Source organism: Neltuma alba, unplaced genomic scaffold (assembly GCF_004799145.2).
Source record: "Neltuma alba isolate B1F8T4 unplaced genomic scaffold, ASM479914v2 tig00012377_pilon, whole genome shotgun sequence".
NCBI lineage: Eukaryota > Viridiplantae > Streptophyta > Magnoliopsida > Fabales > Fabaceae > Neltuma > Neltuma alba.
The window spans coordinates 19172-40710 of NW_021636875.1; the positions used below are offsets into that span (position 1 = coordinate 19172).

Sequence of the window (21539 nt, forward strand, 5' to 3'; positions counted from 1 at the left end):
CATCTTTTTGATGTCAATCCATTCATTCAATGTTGAAAATTTGAAACTTGGAAGGGAGCGATGCAAGTGAGCGCAACACAGTTCAACCTCATGAAGCCTATGCTCTCACGGAATAAATGCTTACTCATGAGCCATACACGGATAAAGAAAGAAGGCATTTATTTAATTTTCTGGTTGCTGAAGTGGTGTTATTAATAGCCGTATCCAAGAACTAATCACAGCTAGCAAAATCCACACTGATATTCCAAGCATGAATACACAATTTCAGCAATTTCACCAAAAGAACACCTATTGAAATAACTTAACCTTGACCAACTAGAATTATTTAGCCTGACATGTCAAAAACAGCGAGCCACTATAAAGCCATAAGCACTAGAAGTTTTGAAGTCCCTTGCTCATCTTTAAAGGCAACAACAACTTCAACCGGCATCATCAGCAGCAGCAGCAGCAAGCAGATGAATTAAGGTGATCCCGTTGCTCCAGGGAAGAGCTCTGATATTTTATTGAAGACGTCCATGACCTGAAGTTTACAGTTAAACACTATAAGACGCGAGAGCCAAACGCTTAACAATTAGCATGAAAGTTGTTCATAAGGAATTACTGGCTGGGGGCATAGGAAGATCGGACAAAAATTTAAAATCTAAATACCAAAAAGCATATGCTTTCAAGAATGACATAATCAAAGCTGAAGATGTAATGCAGCATCAAGATACCTCCTTGTCATTTTGATATTTAGTAATATTCAGCGGGTTCTGTGAACACTGCAATTAGAACATAATACAGTCAGTTCTTTTTTTGGGGTGAAAGAAGGGGTACAGTCATTCTTTTATATTTAAGACGAACTAATTATAGTAGTACATACATCCATGATAGCCGCCTGAACTTTAGGATTTTGAAACGCCATTGCAACGTCAGGATTGGACATTATCTTTGAAACGACCTCTTCAGGAGTAAGCCCAATTTGATCTGATGAAAGTAAAATGTCAAGAAGGAGCGAAGGGGAAGAAAGAAAGATTCGTTATCAAAATCAAACAATAAAGTGCATTAACATCCTATGTAATGCAGAACTACAATATAGGAAATCCTATGTCCCAGATGGCAAGGTGGGGGAACCCCGTCAAATGCTAATCGGTCCAACTTGGAAGACACATTGCTAGGAGTTTCTAGATTCAGTCTCACACGCACATGCTATCATTAATTACAAAAATAGGAAATCTTATTCTCATAGGATAGAACCAAAAAAGAATTCTAAACTTAAAATTTAAAGTCCAGTGAAATTCAAAGCAGTCAGCAAAGAATAGAACTACTGCAAGGAACGAGCTTAATTCACCCAGCTCTCGTACAAAATTGTTCAAATTAATTTGAAGCAATAGGTTTTAAAAAAAAAAAAAAAACTTACCAAATTGTTGCTTAACCTCAGGACTGTTCAGGTCAAAATTTTTCAACGTGTCCATCATTCGGCTGTCCCATTCACCGCTCCCACTCATATTGTTTCTGAAACCAGAAAACAGAAATATAACAGCAGGATTTAATTCTTTGACTCCAGGGAAGATTGCCCCACAATGTTGATTAAAACAAACGATTACATATATTGAACTGCAACATACAGAATGAAAATAAAAATAAAATTTGGCATTGTCATATGAAGCATGAAACATTGGGAATAATTTTTAAATGTCTTGCTTCCCAAATCCATTCGACCAGCCATTTGCATATATAAAAAATTGAGTGGTATGCTGAACCACATAAGTATTCAAAACATTCCATCAACTGTAATGTAAGATTTTATTTACAGAAACAAGATAAAACAAAAGCATTAAGTAATCGACAATTAATACTTTAGGAAAATAACCCTCCACTGGAAAACACCTGACAATTAATAATCAAAAGGGTTTGCAACAACTTGTAATTATGGTGCATAGCATGTCCATTAAGTCTATCAAGGAAATCTCCTAAAAATCAGAAGCAGGTAGCAAAAATAGTGAGGATAATAACTTCATTGTGTATGTTTAACGATAGAGAAAGATGGCGCACAGAAAACCTGAGAAAAACAACATCTTAGCAGTTAAAATTGCAAGAGAAATGGAATGAAAATATTGCGTTTGCCACCACAAAACGATGGCTTAGGAAAGAGGAAGTCATTATCCACCTGTGGACAATTATTCTGCCCACCAGAATACTAGTAAAAAATGCATGTAAAGTAACTGAGAAAGAAGAAGAATAAGAAGACGACCCCCAAGAAACAGCACAACACTGAACAATGCACGAAGAACTTACAGCATTTCTTCAAGTTGTTGACGGTACTGAGGATTCTGCAGCATCCCTATTTAAAGCAGCAATGATACAACTATTAGTTTTCATTTATCATATTAAGGTGTTAGGTGGTAGATATTAAAGTGAAACATGAAAAGTTTCTATTACACAGTATCATAGTGCAAAAAAAGGGGGGAAATAAAAAAGATAATGAGCCCCCTGAAAGATGACAGATGATGGCATCATATGAAATGTATAGACATTATTGTACAAAATAGACAGCATGGCCTCTCAAGCTTTACCTCAGTATTAGCCTGTGTTCTCAGCAATGATAAGAAACAGGTTCATACGGCCAAAGCTAGAAATCTCAAACCCCCATAAGACCCAAAAAAATAGGCACACGGAGAAAAAGATAGCAAACACATGCAGCATCAAAATTATATATGTAGCTGATTCCTAGCATGGCGATAACCAATTAAAATTGCTTGTCACCAAAATATTTGATGTTTTGACACTTGTGATAACTCAATATAATCAAAGGTCATAAAAGGAAGGAAATTACATTTGAAGGTAGTAGGATTCCTCATCTCCTCAGGTAAATAGCTGCAGCAGTACCAAATGAAATTTAATTTTCTTTTGGATGGCAAGAAAAAATCTAATAATTTAAATGACCATTAAAACAATATTTGCAAAGCAATGAAAAAGCATAATATACTGAGAATCTACAGGTGCGTACGCTAAAAATCAATCCAATTTATTTCAAAAGAAACATGGGACCAAATTGGCGTGCAAAAAAGCTCCCAACATATTACCGAATATTAAAGAGAGATGAAAACTAATTTATGCCAACGAATCTATAGAAAATGAATGAAAGGGAGGGGGGGGGGAGATGCCCACCAAAACAAGACTCAAAAGCTATCAGACATTAGTTCTCTGTCAGAATAATCTGCGTTAGGTTCACATATACATTTAATTTGTACTGGTGCATATTTCACTAAGAAAATAAAAACACAGAAGTCTTGGACTTTACCAGTATGATCAGTAACAAAATTTATAAGAAAGCTACCAAAAGCACAGTAAAGAAACCTCAGGTAGGGAGGGGGGGAGGAATTTAGAATTTTTTTTTTAAAAAAAAAGGAAGACAAAAACAGAGGGAAAAGGCCTGAAAGCAAAACAATGAAGGTTCCAAGATTCACTTCCAGCAACTGACATATTTAAGTCAAAAAGTATAATTTCATCCTAGCACACATGCTGAACCTGCAATTTGAAAAGTTCCTAATTCTTTGTTGTTTGTAATAGGAAATGTATTGTTGATAGTTAAGTGTAGAAGCACAATAATAAGGGGAAGAAGGTCACCAAAGGAAAACAAGACATAAAATTAAACAAAAAAATGTAAAGGATTCATCTAAAACCCATCATTGCCACGCGCCATGAGGAGAATAAGAAGACAAATAATACAATCTAAAATTGATTTTAAACCTTGCATAAAGAAGTAGAACATTAGACCCATCAAAGCTTCTTAAGTATGATAAAGAAGCACTACAGAGACAGCCAAGAGAACATTCACTAGGAACCCAAAATCATAATCACTAAGCCAAAGGGAATTAATATTACGGATAAACCATCTTCTGCACTGATGGGTCTTCCATCATTTTCTCCAAGGCTTCCACTGATAAGACTGATTTTCCTAACCAAAAAAATGAACAAGTTCAAACTTAGAACATTTGTTTAATCTAGAACGCAACTCATTTAAAGCAACATTGAAAGAACAGCGTCACATATAATACATGTTCTGTGATTGCAGCCAAGCAAATCTCAACTGAATTCAGCCCATAGCATCAATGTTACCGGTGAACAATACTTTTCCAAACTCAAATTAATCCATATTTGACTGGCATGGTTTCAAACGAATGAATAAGAATGTTGAACTTGAGTCAATAGGTTATCATATATGTTCATGTACAAGCTAAGGATAAGCTGCATACCACGTATCTTTGCAGAATAAATTGACTGGAGATTTTGGAGAACAAAGCGCATGTCCTTACACAATGGAAAGATTTCTTTTGATAAGATATGAAGGGAATTGGAGGGCAACCAAGGCCAATTATGTGGCAAACCATTCAGTTAGAGAGGCTAAGTCATTTAAAACATATATCTTTATCTCTTGAGATGTTGTGGGAAGAGATTTTTCATGTCTTCCATTTGGAGTTTCAGGTCGTACTTATTTGACGCCCCTTTTGATTTCTTTTTTGTGGTTTCTGCAGGAGGTTGTCTTATCATTCTTCTTATGAAATTTACAGCTATGGTCATTGAAAGAGGCAAAGATTTTGAACCAGTTCCGTGACCAGGCCATTTATTTTTTGACTAACACATTTTTAATTTGAAGCTACCACAATTAATTTAATAATTGCATTTACTCACATTCACCCTATCAGCAGCAGCTATTTATGCGGGGGGGAAAAAAATAGTATCATAATAAAAGTTAACTTCTAATATTTTCATGCTAAAATTAATATGCTACTCTAATACTTTGAAGTTTCAGTACTTTAGTTTTAATTTAAAAAAAAAAGAAGGTATCTTCGGATTAATATCATTCCATCCTCGTAGCATATTTTTAAAATAAATTTCAATATAAATCAACCTTGTGACAGGAACCAAGCGCCAGAATTGATCTTAAAATAACAGATAATAATCAAGAGCCTAAGTCTAATGAATTAAGCTACAAATGTCCAGGAAATGAAAGAAAATTGCATTCTGATAAATGACAAATCAGACACAAAAACACAAATAATCTAACACAATTCCTTCAGCAGTCAAGAGGCAAGAGTCTCTATTCAACAACAATCTCTGATTGCTTGTCCTCCCACTCCAACCAACTACCTCATTATATTCCTCCCCACTGAACTAACCCCACTCTCTTTCTCTCTCACCTCGCACCTTCCTCATTAGCATGCAATAAAAAAATGAAGAGGAACGTTGGACTTCTGGGAAACACATATAAACCTGTTCGCTTTTGTGGGGTATAGCACGATGAAATTGTGTTAGACCCAGAAAAAATGCCTCATGCAAGGATCAGGCATCAGCTTCATGAGTCTTTTAGTACCCAGGCTGTTTGGCTCATATGTTGACTGGGTTTAGTTCAATGAAGTTGAGCTAAACTCAGCATGCACTTTGACTGGGATGCTTAAGGAGGTGGCTGTGCTGCTGGGGCAGGGCTCACTGGTGCTGCTTGCCAGATTGGCAATATCTAAAGGGAGGTCAGTTGTGGTGTAGATTAGTTGGCAAACTATGCTTGCTCATTGTATTTATGTTTGCAAGGTCTAAAGGATGGAATGGCTTCTAGTTGGCCTTACAGATCTATCTTTCCCGTTCGTGTTCTATTACTTTTTCATTTGGAACAATGAACATTTTTTATGTCTTGAAAACTACAATGAACTTGGCAAACAAGAGAACACAGTATTTATCATCAAAATAGCACAGTGACCATGGATTTCTTCAAAAGCAAGAGCAGACATACAATGTGCTCCTCTTTACTTACCTGTAGATTGAGAACCAGATGAACCAGGTGACCCACCAAAGCCCTGGTTAGATGCCGCTCCGTTTTGAGAAACCTTCAACAAATGCACATTATTGATCAAATTTTAAGATCGTAACCTGCTCAGCAAAAACTTCTTAAAAACTCACTTCATCAGGAACCCGAGTTTCCTTGGTGGAACTTGGCTCACTAACATCTTTGAAGCTTTCAAATGGATTTTTCTGTTGAGTTTCTTCAGGAGAAACATCTACAAAAGCTGCGATAGATATTTTATCAGGAATGGGAATAGTTTCAATACTTGGGTAATAAAAGGATACAAATTTGAAAACTGACATCATCAAGCAGTATCATCTCTACTACCAAGAAAGATAACTCAGGAAGGTTTTTGACTCCACACCATGTCCCACATATTCCAAAAACATTCTATCTAATTAAATATTAAATATTTGTTAAATAAATGAAAAAAAAAATGATGGTGCACATGTGATTGTATAGTCCTAACTCCAAAACCAAACAAATGAAGAAAGGATGTGACTACTGATATCTCTTGTAATAGAGAGACAGAAAGCCATGCTGAGTCTCCTGGTGTGCACGGAAAGTGGTCTTCTCACGATCCTCTTCACACCCTGTTACTTCAGCTGTCTTGTCAGTTTAAAGTTTTTTCTTATATTCTTGGATGAATCGCTGCTTCCTTGCCAAGTACTTTATATGTTTCTTTCCAGTTCTACTTTTAAACTAGTATTTTCAACTACTTTATATGTTTCTTTCCAGTTCTACTTTTAAACTAATATTTTCTCCCCTATTCATTTTTGTCATTAATTATACATTTCTTTCCCTATTCATCCCCGTTCAGCACTGCAACTTAGGAAGGACACACATTCTTCATTCTGTGTGCAGTGGATAGCCCGGCCCCTAGCTCCTATGCACTACGAAACCACTAGTCTAGGACCTCATAAGGGCTCGCGACCATTTTTTCCCATTAACAACTTGCAATCGAGGTGTTTCTATTTACTTGAAGGATACCAAAAATGTCTAAAGCACGTATTTGAAATACAAGCACAGGTTATTAGCTTCTGAATTGTTGTTCCATTCTGCGTATGACTTCTTTATGAAATTGTTGAATTATAATGTTCCCATCAGCTCATGAAAAAAAATTTGCTAATTTTATCAGAAAGCGAAGAACCAAAAGAATGCCTGTTTTAGGTTTGTTGAAGTACATTTCAACATTAAAGCATCCAATCTATTGCAAACATAATATTTAAATTCAGCAATTGAACTCGCCAGAAAATTTATCCCCTCTGTTAAATGGGGATTAATAATTAGTGGATAGTGGTTACGGGGTTTAATTAGGTAGGGGACTAATATGTTGAAAATTCCTACATTTTACATGTACAACCCTCCCCCCAAGAGAATAAATAAATAAATAATGCCTCAATAAGGTGTATTTATGAACCGGAAAAATCAGAAGAACTAGGACAATTATTTAAATAGAGCCAGATATCCTGGTGGACACATATTCGCTGCATTAAGAAGTTCAAAAGCAATGGCTAATCTAACAGGAAAAGAAATGGGAGCAGTAAGCAGAGACTTTCTTTCAGTTACCAATTTTTTTGGGCTCTTCCTTTGATTGTGCTTCATCTTGGACACTAGTGGCTGAAGCTGCCTCTACATTTGTCACCGGTATATCTACTGTGACAGTAGATTGAGATGCGCTTGATGCTTTAGATGCTTGAGATTGAGAAGACCCTGGTGAAGCAGCAGGTGCCGTAGGGCCTGATGCTGACGGCACAGGAAATGGATAAGATCCAGGGGAAAAGGAAGGACTGTTAAACTGATTATTCTGTGAATTCATCTGGCCCATCATGGTCTTGAAAGCTTGTTGCATTGCATAATTCTGAAAGATCAGAAGATTGGCCGTGAATATCATTTAAGTTTAAGAGAAGTGAATATCATCATGGTCTTGAAAGCTTGTTGCATTGGATACTCCATCAATTGACCACCCAGTGGCTTCTCCATACAAACTAAAAAAAAGTTCTGCCCCAGAAGTTTTACTCTTACTCTAATTTTGAAATCAATTTCCCGATAATGCAGTGTTCTTCAGTGAAGACCTATGTCTCAGTCAGCTTTCTGAGTCCTTGGCAGACTGTAGATGATTACTTAACTAGCATGTCAGACCCCATTTAAGCCTAACATAAATATCCTTCCAAGTTTGATTCTCACTATTATGGTTTACTTGTTTCACTTTAAAAGGAGAAGCATGATCTGAAAGAAAGCTACTGACCGAAATCAAGAAGCACTGAGAATTGAACCAATTTATTTTTTATAATTAAGGAAAATCTTGCTGCAACTGTAAATCTAGCTGACCTTAAATAGCATGATTTCTGCAATGGGATTATCCAACCCATGGCAGGAGAGTTAAGTTTTATAGTTAATAACTCATTTTGGAACAGACATAAATTGTACATTATCATATGCCCAGAATTACCATAAACTCAAAGTACACACCAGCTTGTGCCCATGCACTGTGAGAAATTGACACTCACCTTTACTCTCGTAGATACCTGCAAAATACTTAACTAATTAAACAGCCAGCAAAGAAAAGCCCCATTGACATGTATTGCACAGAATAGTAGTCATAATTCTCACCCATGAAAAAAGTGCAGATAGCCCAACACCAACACCAATCCAGAACAGTGGTGACCCTCTGGAAATACATAGGACAAAGAAAAAAGAATAAGAAATTTTAAGCAACAGAAAACTGTACGTTAAAATGCTTGCAGCTATGAATTTTCAAGAAAGTCATTCCTCGCTATAACAATTTTGAGAAAAAATAAAGAATATAAATGTAGAACGACCAAGAGATACAATGTTCAAAAGATTAGTTGTTTACATAGTTGAGGACGGAGGTGGTGTGGAATATTGCGGGCTAACTCCAACAGATGATGTTTCTTGACTCTTTGATGAAGAAATGCTAGCGAAATGCTCCACTATCAACTTCTCCTGCACTGTTTTCTTAGCAGGTCTTATATTATGTATCAAAAGAGATGAACAGGAAACATTGAGATACACGTGGCTTATACCACACATTCGTTTATTAGAAAACTAGAGGGGACAAGTGCGCTGAGATCAAGTCGATGCATTATTACCATGGATGCACATCAAATCAAGACACTTTTACCTTCGGCTAGCAGAAGTATAAAACAATAATTATGCCTAGCTCGTCAGGACTCTGCCACTTTCTACATCTACTAATACGATTCCCGAATTCATCATTTCATCTACAAACATTCGAGAACAGCTACACTTTCTAAGTGGACCATAATGACTCTTTCACAGACGCTAAGTGGTTAAAAAACATTCGATATGCACAGTATATTTCTATTGTTGAATCTACCTTACACAGCCAAGATAGCATAATTCATCACAAATTTGATTGTGTGACTTACGAAAAACTTAAAACCTTTGAGAATCTAAATGTAGCGTATCAAGAGCACTGCGTTATAATATTTTGATAACTCTTACTACACATTAAAGAACCAGAAGAACCAGCATTCAACTGTAAATACAATCTAATGCAATTTAACGATATGACTGTAACACTCCAATTATTACTAGAACCTCGGTAAAGAGCATTGCATAAGAAACTGTTGCAGACCAGCAAACCCCCCAAATCCTTAAAAGCAATACAATATTGCAATAGAGGAAGATAATAAGGGATTTACCAGGTTTTGGGTTTTGCTGGGGTTTAGCGGCAGCCCGGATGACATTAGAACGAGAAAGGGAAGACACGGAATATCTAGAGTAAGGAGGCACAGTTATTGCACTTCCAAAAGAAAAAGGCGTTCTTCTAAAGACGTCTTTTGTGGGGTTCTTTGCAGAAAAATGCCCCATCAACGTGCTTTTTGGAGAAGATACTAGGGTTAGATTAAGGTTCTCCATGTTTTCCAATCTACGGAGCCGAAAAAGAACAGAAGAATAAAAGTGCAGGGAAAGTGGAAGACGAAACTGAAGTAAGAGGTTGGAAAGTGAATAAAATTCTGGATTTTACGCACTTCACTATCTGGGATTTCAACTTTCAGCTCAGCGACGTAAAGAAGAAAGATAGAAAGCGGCAGGGAATGGAGTTTGTTGCGCGCCCCTGGTGAGTAGTTTTGGCCTTTGTGGCGTCAAGGTCGGGATGAGTCAAACAAACCTCAACGTTATGAATATATGACTTGATTGAGTAGGGGAAACATAATCCTCATCGTTATGATTTGATCCTTCTTTTGGATTCTGATGCTTTAAAATTAGCAGTTTGCTCAAGAAAAAAAAATAGCCATCTTTAATTCAGGCATAAAAAAACGTATTTAGGAATAAAATTGTATATGTAGAATAATAAATCCACATGGTTGGTCACAACTTAGTTGGGCTTAAATTTATCTTAAATATAAGACATCCATGTATTTTATATTTTTATATCTCATGGTTATCTTTTCTTTTAAAAAAAATTAATTACCCAACTTATAAACTAAAATATAATCCTAGTTATATGAACTTATCTATAATATAATTTGTATTACAACTAATTCTTATATTAATGACTACAGTCAGTAATATTATTGGGAAAATGGCAATTAGGTCCCACTAAAGGGAATTAAATACAAAAAGGTCTCTTGAAATCATGAAATTATTTTAAAGTCTCAAAATTTTTTTGCATTAAATTTTTTTTGTTTAATTACCAAATTACCCTTCTTTTCTTTTTTAAAGTTTGCATTGACAATTGAAAGAGTAGTGGTTGACAACTCAGGGTGCAATGATTGACAACTATCGCGGCTGGTTTGACAACTTTTTTCAGTATATCACATCATAAGTTGTCAAACTAGCCGCGATAGTTGTCAATCCTTGCACCCTGAGTTGTCAACCACTGCTCTTTCAGTTGTCAATGTAAAGTTAAAAAAAAAAGGGTAATTTGGTAATTAAACAAATAAAATTTATTGCAAAAAGGTCCCTTGAGACTTCAGAATAATTTCATAATTTCAAGGGACCTTTTTGCATTTAATTCCCTTGCGTGGGACCTAATTGCAATTCTCCCAATATTATTACTACATATATAAAGCTATTAATAGGGATCAAGCTAAACCCCGAGGGGTTAGGTCAGCTGGCTGGGGCTGTCCTAGCTTAACCACAGGTCTCGAGTTCGAGCTGTGGGAATGCAGCACCCTGAGGGGCTAGAGGGCACCGACCGAAAGGTTCCTTGCAAGCCCTCGATCCGGATTAGTCTGGGGACGTTGTCACGGCTGAAAGACGCCTATTTCCCTGGGATACCGGAGGAGAAATCCAAAAAAAATAGGGATCAAGCTAACCCGAAAGGTGAATGGCAGAGTTTGGAAAAGCAGAGCTCAATTTTTTATATGTTATTAAAAAATTATTTATAAGTCATTCTAAATAAATCATAAGTAAGTTTAAATAGATTAGCTTGATAGAAGAAAGGTTTTGTTTGGAAAATTCATGAATTTAAATTAATCCAAACTAAAGACAAATAATTATTATAAAACATTTGAATTACAAGATTTATCTATTTCTAATTACTTAGCAAAATCTTATTATTTTTAAGTGAGACTTGTTAGCATATACTACATCCGATCCTAATTATAAAAGCTAGTTAACTAATTTGAGAAGATTAAGGAAATAAGCTAAGTTAGTTATTTGTAATAAACAAGTATTTTTTTTTATAAAATATTCTTGTTAATCAAGTGTGTTGGCTAAAACTATCATTATTAGAATGACCACCTTAGAAAAAAAATACATAAATATTAGAGACAAAGTATATTGGAGTCTTATATTTAGGATCAAAATAAAAATCAAACTAGATCTTATATTAAGAACCAGAGATAGTATATTTTAATAAAATAATATTGTGATTTTTTCCCTTATCCATTGGTCAGTCGTGTCAAAATCCTGTCTAAATTTGGTTCTCATAAAATCTAATTTTTCAAATAAATAAATACTACATGCAGTCCTTAATATAATACTACTTCTGGTCTAATCATAAGATATTGTTTGTAGACTATAAACTAAATCTTATAATTAGGACCGGAGGTATTAACTAGTTATGGTTAAATTTGGTCTTAGATATAAAAGCTTAGTCACTTTTATCTCCCATATCTATAGTGTTTTTTTTTTTAAATATCTCTATTAGTTGTAAGAAATTCCTACTATAGAATAAGAATAAATTCAATGTATATAATTAAAAATGGTAGTTTAAAAAAATTAATACACATTTGTTACAATTAATTGACTTAAATGAAATTTTCAATCTTTTCATGTTAATTATCTAGATCTTATACTGAGTACTGAATGTAGTATCTAATAACCTGTTTCTGATTGCTTATCAACTCTGGTATCCAGTTTATTTATTGAATTCAATGTTGTGCTTTCAAAGTTGATATATATTTCCGACTTGATTTTTGTTAAGATGCATTTTTAAGTGATATGTAGTGTAATTATTTTTTCCATCAGCCACTCCAATTTAACTGGCACGTAACTTTTAATAATAATTTTTTTATTCCCGTTGCATTTCATAAAATATCAGAATTAACAAATTACGAACGTTGATTCATTTGATTTGGTGACATCTGGGATTAGTAATCTATTTTTGAATTGCAAAATCTATTTATAAACCCTAATTATCTTGAAAAATCCAATTGTACTTTGAAATTGACTTATGTTAGCATGCTTTATATATATATATATATATATATATATATATTTTAATGATAGTATAATTTAACGATATCAATCACATGGGTATAAAATCCTCTTAACAATAATACTCTAGAGAAGGAGCTCCTTTCCGCTGGAGGAAAAACGGAGTTCCATTCACCCCCTTGATAATGATTATTTTGTTAATTTAATCGATAAATTGCACTCTGTTCATTTAACTCGAGGTGTGAAATTCAGTTAGTGCCTTTTAGCTCAATCCCATTACAAGCTTACAATAGTAATCATAATTGCCTTCGGAATTTAAATGTGTGATTATTCTCTAGTTTGGTAATAAGATTTATCAGGATAAAAATTGTTACTTTTGGAATTTAATATAAAAACTAATTTGATTTTTAATTTGTTTCTAAATATAAGATCTCAATTTATTTTATATATCATATTTATTCATTTTTTTCAATATAGTATTTGTAGTAGTTGTCTGTACATGTTAAATGTTTTATTAAATGATAGTTTTAACTAATACATATGATTAATAAGGGTATTTTAGAAAAAACAATTATTTATTTTTTTAATAAATAACTAACTTAACTAATTTTTTTTAACTTACTCAAATTAGCTAATTAACTCTTATATCAAAGATTGGAAGTAATATTATCAAAAATTTGACAATTACCATTCACACCTCTCAACACTCGTTATCACTCGCTGTAACTTTGACAAGTTCAATTTGGTCTTTAGTTTCTTTTGTCATTGTTTTGATTGTCTCCTTCCAACACTGGCCGCCATGTGGCCACCTTTGCCATCGCCATCTTCACCACCAGCGCCACCACCTCTACCACCATCCCACGCCCTCCATCATTGTCGACGCCTCCGCGACCACCCCCATCATTGTTGCTATCATCGATGTTGCCTTCAACATTGGCTCCCCAACCCCATCACCTCTGCCTTTTCTATCGTTGTTGTAGCTACCGACATTGTTTTTGTTGCCATTGCGGGCACCATCGCCGCTCTCAGAGACAATAAATCTGTAAAGAAATGAGCTTTTTTTTCTTCTCTTTGTCTTGCTTTTTTAATAGATGGGTATTATAAACTTTTCATTATTATTTTTGTTTGATTGAATATAACAAATAATTTTTCACTCAACCTTCTTAATAACGTACAAAGCATATTGAGGCATGTTTGTTGAGAAAATAGGCATGTGCTGGTCAATTAAATTTCCTGGGTAATGAAGGATATTCGCAAGGGGAAAAAATCATCGATGCATATTACTACTATAAAATTATAATCACCAGCACTGTCAGCAAATAGGAGACATTGGGTTTTCTTATGTATACAATATGGTTCACAACTTTGCTGTTTTCTTCATTATCCAACAAATTAAAAGTAAAAATTGTCACTCCTTGCAAATGCAAAGAGAATTATTCTATTTGCATCTAGAAGCTTATGCATATAAAAAAAATAAGTGTTTTTTATAATTACTAAAAAATGATTTTATATTTTCTAATCAAGTCTAACCAATTCAAATAGATTTTTTTGTTTGGTCCAAACAATTCAAATAGATTGACCCGCAATAAAATTATATTTTTTCGCTTAATTCAGATTTAGAGGGAGGGGCATTCAAAAAGTGATGAAAAGAACAGAATACAAGGAGGATTCTGTCATGGGCCCAGGAAGAAAAAGGCTTCGGCCCCATCCATGCCACCCCACTGCATTCGCACTTAATATAAAAATTAATTTGATATTTAATTTAGTTTTACATGTAAAATTTTATTTTATTTTTTATTTTTTTAAAAGATAGTTCTTGTAATAGTATACATGTTAAATATTTTATCAAATAATAGTTTTAACTAATATGTATAATTAATAAAAATATTTTAATAAAGACAATATTTTTTATTATAAATAATTAACTTAACTAATTTTTTTTAGTATAATCAAATTTAGTCAACTAACTCTTATATTAAAGACTGAAAATAATACTCCTTTGGTCCTTAATATAAGAAATGTTTAACTAATTTGATTAAAGTAAAAAAGTTAGGTAAATTAGTTAATTATAAGAAATATGACGTGTTTTTCCTAAAACACCATAATCATTTTTTTTAATATCCTTTTTTCCTCTTCTACTTATTTATGATTGAGAGAGTATCCATAGGGGTAAGTTAGAAAAAATTGATAAATATAATAAATATGTCTTATATTTAGGACCAAAATCAACTTAACAATTAGGTCCTATATTAAGAATTGGATGAGAATTATTTATCAAGACAGCTGTTTGAATAGAATGCTCGCCTATGGGAAACTTGTCCATCACAAAAAAAAAAATTTTTTTTACAAAAACTAAACAAATATGGAACGATATTGGATTGTGTAGAGTTAATCTACGACCTGCTTGAAGTGTCCTCGTTCTTCAAATAAATGTTACTCTTAATCTGATGCATTACTGACCTTGAAAATTAATAAGGGCAAAACTATGAATAAAATTTTAATACACTTTAAAATTTTTATTTTAATAGATACTCCACTAGGTCTTATATATAAGCTTCAAGTAATTGAATCATACTACTTCTGGTCGTATTAAAAGTTAGTTGATTAGTTTGAGAAGATTAAAGAAAAAAGTTAAGTTAGTTATTTTGTAATAAATATGTGTTGTCTTTCCTAAAATATTATTACTAATTAAGTGTATTGGCTATAACTATTATTATTAGAAGGACTATCTTGAAAAAAATACATAAATATGAAAGACAAAGTGGATTGAGGTCTTATATTTAGGATCAAAATAAAAATCAAACAATGTCTTATATTAAGGATTGTAGTTAGTGTTTAATAAATTAACAATTAAAATTAGTTAAAAATATTAGATAGATCCTAAATGTATTTTTTTTTCAAATTTGTTTTTATTTACTAAGAGAATAAATGAGGGAAGCAATATATGAAAAATGACAAAAGAGAATATATGTGGGTAAATTAATGAGAGAAAAGAAGTATTAAATACAGGGTAAAATAAAAAAATAATAATAAATGTTAAGATAAACTTAAAAATAAAGTTTATATTCTGGATAAGATTCCTCTTCGAAAATAAAGTTTATATATGAGATTGGAATAGTATGAAATATGAAAATATAATATTTTTATAACAAAAACTACGAAAGAGAGATATGCACTGTGCATCCCGACGTGGTCCATGGTGTTTACTGTGCCATCCAAATCCAATTTCTTATCTCCACAATAATATTCGGGGCCGGCTATGTAAATTTCTCCATCTTACACGTGGCTCGTTTTTTTGGGTATGTGCTGCTCACTACATTTCTTCCCCCACCCCCAACCATTACATTTCTACCGTTGTAATTTTATTCTATGCAAAATTTTATCATTATGACTAGCTTTTAAAAAATATAAAGATGAAAGACAAGATGTATGTTAAGAAGATATTCACATAAAAATTTAGATTTTTTACGTATCATATTTTATGAACATATGAATATGGGAAATATGGTTTAATAAACAGAGAAGAAACGTAATATTCCTCCATTTCTAAATATGGTTTAACATATACTCCTCCGGTCCTAATTATAAGACCCAATTGACTTATTTGAGGAGATTAAGGAAGTAAGTTAAGTTGGTTATTTATAATAAATAAGTGTTGTTATTCCTAAAATATCCTTGCTAATTAAGTATATTGGCTAAAATTATCATTATTAGAAGGATTATCTTGGGAAAAAATGCATAAATATAAGAGAGAAAATGGATTGGGTCTTATAATTAGGACCAAATAAAAAGTCAAATTGGGTCTTATAATAAGGACCGGAGGAGTATATATATAATGATTTTATATTTAAAATCAGATGAGTACTAATTTTTTTCAGGCGTCGGGAGGGGACCGTCTAGCAAAATAAAATAAGAATTAAGAATGATCTAAATTCATTAGGAAAATTCGCATAAAGACAAACTGGTTGGTAATCAATTATCGACAATCAAGTATCAGACCGTTAAAATTTTGCTTATAAATTATAAATAACATCTTATAATTAATAATATTAAAATTTGATTAATAAAATTTTCGTATAAAAATTGTATTTGCCTGTACCTTTCTCTCGCAGATTCTTTGTTTTTTTTCCCAATAAAAGATTCCTCAATATCTTAAAAGGTTGCGGATGATGCAGGGATGACAAGATGGCCGACCAACTTGTAATAATTGTGATAATTGTCATCAGAATACATAAATAACAGTGAAATGGATAATCTCACAAAGCAGTATGAAGATAACGTCAGTGTCACGATTTTTGTCAGCTTTTGAGCGATTAAAGAACTGAAGTGCAGTCCGTGGGTCTGTATCCCTCTAGGGTCTCTGCCATTTCCATCCCCTCTTCACCCAGCCGCCTCACCGAACCCTTTCTTAACTGTGCTATCTCTCGCAGCAGGTTTGATTCTTTTTTAATCGTTTTTGGCTCTCAATCATTCTCAATCTTGATGTTTCTGCTATTTATGAAGCTGGCTTTAACTGGTAGAAATTTTCGTTTGTTCTTATCCTTTCTTCGTGGTCTCTTTCTGTATCGTTTTCTCTGACTATATATAGCGATTTTTCATTGAGGATACTGGTACTTGGATAATCAGCTAATTATAGATCTGATCAGCAGAAAATTCGAATGAATCGGTTTGAAATATTTTTGAAATTTGGGCTGATCATAAAGCCTGTGGTTCCCTGCCTCAGATGTTTTAGTTTTGTTAATCGTGATCAACTGGGAAGGATCTTTCATGAGTCCACTTTAAGGTTATTGCTATAATTTTGATGCTGATATGTGGGCTTGGTGTTGTGTTAATGGCCTACCTACCTGCCACGTTGTGAATTATCTGGACCCGTTTAGTTCAATGGCATTGAACCAAACTTTTTTGTTCACGTGAAGGCCTTCTGACTTCTGAGGCTACCCGTGACCCCCCTCTCTCAAGAAAATTGAGATTCACGTAAAAGGGAAAACTGTTTGTCTGAACATTTTACTCAGTTCGCCCATTGGATTTTACACCTTCTGCTGGCTATTGAGTTCTATAGTTTTTTTGTTAACATCTTTTCAACTCCTTGAACGTTCCCATTCTTCAAAGTTGGAATTTGACTTCTCTGACTGATGTCAAACTAGCCCAATCAATCCTCAGGGTTATTTAGTTGTTCCATGGGAATCCTTTCGTGGTAATTATGAGCATGACCTGTTAGATGGCTTCCTCATGAATTGCGCTAGTGTTACCTCTCCAAACCCCTGCTATGCTATTACCTACCTTTTTGCTTATTGTTTCTCCTTTTGGTTGGCGGTCACATGTTTCTTTTCACCTGAAAGATGGAATATGTAGTATAAAATTTTGCGTGAACTGGCTGATTTGCACCGACTTGGTGTTTTTGTAAGTTCATTAGTGAGCCGTGGCTAATGCATCATAAATATATAAATTATATGATGACTAATCTCTCTTTCTATTAGGCAGTTAAAATGCAAGGAGGACTGCGATCAATTTTGTCACAGGGCAGTGTCATAAAAAATGCTGTTCTGCAACGAGTTCGCATGGTGAATCCCCTGTTGCAGCCAGTTGCCTCTTCACGGTTTGAGTCTGCTGCACCTGCTCGCATGGAGGAGCATGGTTTTGAAAGCACCACAATTGCAGACATCTTAAAAGCCAAAGGCAAAAATGCAGATGGCTCCTGGCTTTGGTGCGCTACTGATGACACTGTGTATGATGCTGTTAAATCGGTATGCATATTAGATGTTACAACACTGCAGTTATTACTATGATGACGTGGTTGGTGTTTGAACAGGATTAAGTTGTTTGTCTTAATTCTCTATAACAGATGACTCAGCACAATGTCGGAGCATTGGTTGTTGTGAAACCTGGAGCAGAAAAGGCAGTTGCAGGAATTATAACAGAAAGAGGTACTTGCTATGGGATTTGGATATGTTATGTATAGATAACATAGGTACATTAGACGATGTTGGCCTACTAGGCTATCTTCTGAAAAAATGTTTAGGATTTTCCATAATCAATGCCAATGAAATTTGCGATGGAACATTAGAATAGGAGGAATAGCAGAGTCGCTACTGTGGGAGAATAACTTCCAGTCAAATGCCTCTTTCATGCCTGCAAATGCTCAGAACCAAATAGCAGGTCTTGATTTTTGAGAAGACAATCAATCAAGGGACTCAAAAAATGACATCAGTTAACATAACTGGGGCAAAATGTGTCACTTATTGTATGTGGCGTTGCACATTGTTCAGACTCAACCATGGCGGGTTTTTGAAGTGGATTTTTCATCGGATCATTTCACTGAAACCTTTTGTCATCTTCTTGTCCAGATTACCTCAGGAAGATCATTGTGCAGGGCAGATCATCCAAATCCACCAAGGTCGGAGATATCATGACTGAGGAGGTAAAAGCTCACGTCGTTATCATCTGGGACAATATCTTTTTCTGCCGCATAGATTTCTATTCTGTCAATCTTGGCATTCATGAACTCTATACAACAACAACAACAACAATCTTGGCATTCATGAACTCTAAAATTTTTAAATGGTTTCTGTAGAATAAACTCATCACAGTCACCCCTGATACCAAAGTTCTGCGAGCGATGCAACTGATGACAGGTATGTAGTTGTTGTGTAGTCTTAAACGGGAATACTATGAAAGATCATAAACTTGGAACCTGGGAAGTGAATCATGTACCCTTTTTCATTTTTTCCAGATAATAGAATCAGACACATTCCTGTGATTAACGAAAAGGGGATGATGGGCATGGTATCCATTGGGGATGTGGTTCGTGCTGTGGTGAGCGAGCATCGTCAAGAGCTTGACCGCTTGAATGCTTATATACAAGGAGGATATTAGATGATGATGATGAAAAGTTGAAATCTTGAGGTTCACTTAAGATCTGAGTTATAATTATCTGTAGTAAGCTTGGATGCTTTGTAAATGTGATGCTGGCATTGTGTCGTATGGCTTTGAGAGTCGTCTTGTTTGTTTCTTTGTAAGTTTGTATGTCTGGTTTCAGACACACTCTGCCTGAGAAGCATGCTAATAATGACTTGAATTTCTCCCCTTTTCTGTAATCTATAGTCTTTTTCTCCTCCAAACAAGATTCCTCGATCATTATAAGTATTGTTGCTTTATCCTTATCATATGAATCCACTCCAGGTGTCCTTCAGGAGCTTGGTTAAGACCGTCCTATCCTTATCATATGGGCTGTTGGGGCTAACAAAATTAAATGATCGCTTTAAAATGTTAAGAAACAACGGAAAGTTATTTTAAGCAACAATAAAACTGGAAAACAAAAATGACCGAAATTAAAATGAAAAATGAGCTAAAAATAAAAAAGTTGAAAAAACTATAAGAACTAAGAGGCAACGTGATGCATAAATCTTGCTTTTAACGGGAATGTATTTTTTTTAATAAATATTAATTCATATTACGCATATATTGTTAACCAGACCCGACAAAATTATATTAAAGCCATAACTCGCTGCCCATATGAGATACTCCTCCGGTCCTTATTATAAGATTCCATTTGACTTTTTATTTGGTCCTAATTATAAGACTCCAATCCATTTTGTCTCTTATATTTATGCATTTTTTTTCAAGATAATCCTTCTAATAATGATAGTTTTAGCCAATATACTTAATTAGCAAGGATATTTTAGGAATGACAACACTTATTTATTATAAATAACCAATTTAACTTACTTCCTTAATCTCCTCAAATAAATTAATTGGGTCTTATAATTAGGACCGGAGGAGTATAAATGAATCACTCTCGAGGCTTCGAAACCGCCACGATTTCGATCATCTATTGTGAGGCGCAGGGATTTTTTTTAAAAAAAATTTAAAATAAATAATATATTTTAAAAAGTAATTTTAAATTGTACTTGTCCTCTTAGCATTTTTATCGTGTTGTCCACGCTGTACGAGAGGGTGGGGGGTTCGGATATTAATAAGCGTGATCGAGTAACATGAAAGTTTTTCCTTGAAAAGGAGATGGTAAATCTGATTTCGTTTATAATCTCAAATTTAGTCTGTGTTCCTGTGACTAATTTTTCGGAAAATTTTATTGGGACCTAACTATCATTAATTCAATTACTTGGAATCTAGTCGGCAAAAAGAAAAACCATTAGTTGGAATCTAACCATCATTCTCCCCTCTTCATATCTGGGCAAGATAACGAGTTTAAGATTGCTTGTCAATGGTCGATATCGAACTTTAAAAACAGCCTTAAAAATTTGGTTCCTTTATTAATCAAGTTTGATGCGTACGTTTAAAAACTAGAATTAAAATTCTTGTTTGCAATAATTAAGCATGCGTCCATCAATTTGCATAAAAATAACTTCAGATTTTTTTCAGCTTTTTTTTTTTTGCCATCAGATATTTTTAGGGAGAATGACAGAAAAAGACTTTAAAAATTTGTGAAATTTCAAATCACATGTTTTCACATAAAGGTGTTGTTATTTACAATTCAATTGTTATCAGAATATATTAAAGTATAGTCATAAATCCTACTTTAGGATTGTGCAATTTTTAAGGTTTTTTTTTTTTGTCATTCTCTCTCTTTTTACCTTTATTTTCAAATAGAATGATAGAAGACATGTATTCTATATCTCTTCTCATTTTTATAATATTCAAAATTTTAAATTAGTCCAGTTCTTGTTAAAGCCAGAATTGAGATTGTTTGAATATGCATTTTCATCTATTTTATTTTTAATTAAGTGTATCGTCTTTTCTCACGCATTTTTTTTCATTATTTTTGTTTTTCTTCCCTCCCTTCTTATAAATAAGGACATATGTAAAAAATATTTTTTGATACATCGATACTTTTAACTAATGTTAACAACTTAAGTTTTATAATCCGATTATTCATGCTACCTTATAAAAAAAAAGACAAGAGGGAGCTCCAATTGTTGGCTTTTAGTGGAGACTAAGGGGGTGTTTGGCTTTTTTGCCAAACCATGGTTTGACAAAAAATTTGCCAAACACCCCCATATTTTTTAAAACCAAGGTTTTGCCTAACAAAACCTTGGTTTCAGAGAAG

The 21539-nt window shown here is 33.8% G+C and overlaps 2 protein-coding genes across 3 annotated transcripts; one reads left to right on the forward strand and one right to left on the reverse strand.

Moving 5' to 3' along the window:
• Positions 1-140: 140 nt before the first annotated feature.
• On the reverse strand, positions 141-9946 carry LOC114726422 (protein TIC 40, chloroplastic). The gene is made up of 14 exons (XM_028913013.1): positions 9511-9946; positions 8679-8793; positions 8435-8492; positions 8332-8349; positions 7391-7682; positions 5938-6044; positions 5792-5864; positions 3868-3940; positions 2816-2856; positions 2278-2323; positions 1400-1494; positions 863-966; positions 714-761; positions 141-520 (listed from the first exon to the last, which is right to left on the reverse strand). The coding sequence occupies exons 1-14, from the start codon at positions 9725-9727 to the stop codon at positions 461-463; spliced, it is 1347 nt and encodes a 448-aa protein (XP_028768846.1). The 5' UTR covers positions 9728-9946; the 3' UTR covers positions 141-460.
• A 6860-nt stretch (positions 9947-16806) lies between these two features.
• LOC114726425 (CBS domain-containing protein CBSX3, mitochondrial) lies at positions 16807-19593 on the forward strand. Of its 2 annotated transcripts, none has more exons than XM_028913022.1 (6): positions 16807-16908; positions 17953-18219; positions 18318-18399; positions 18820-18893; positions 19047-19107; positions 19206-19593. In XM_028913022.1, exons 2-6 carry the CDS (start codon positions 17962-17964, stop codon positions 19346-19348), a joined length of 618 nt encoding a protein of 205 aa, XP_028768855.1. In that variant the 5' UTR covers positions 16807-16908; positions 17953-17961; the 3' UTR covers positions 19349-19593. The 2 variants fall into 2 exon arrangements, with proteins under 2 accessions (XP_028768855.1, XP_028768856.1); XM_028913023.1 differs by having other exon boundaries at positions 17957-18219.
• The last annotated feature ends 1946 nt before the right edge of the window (positions 19594-21539 follow it).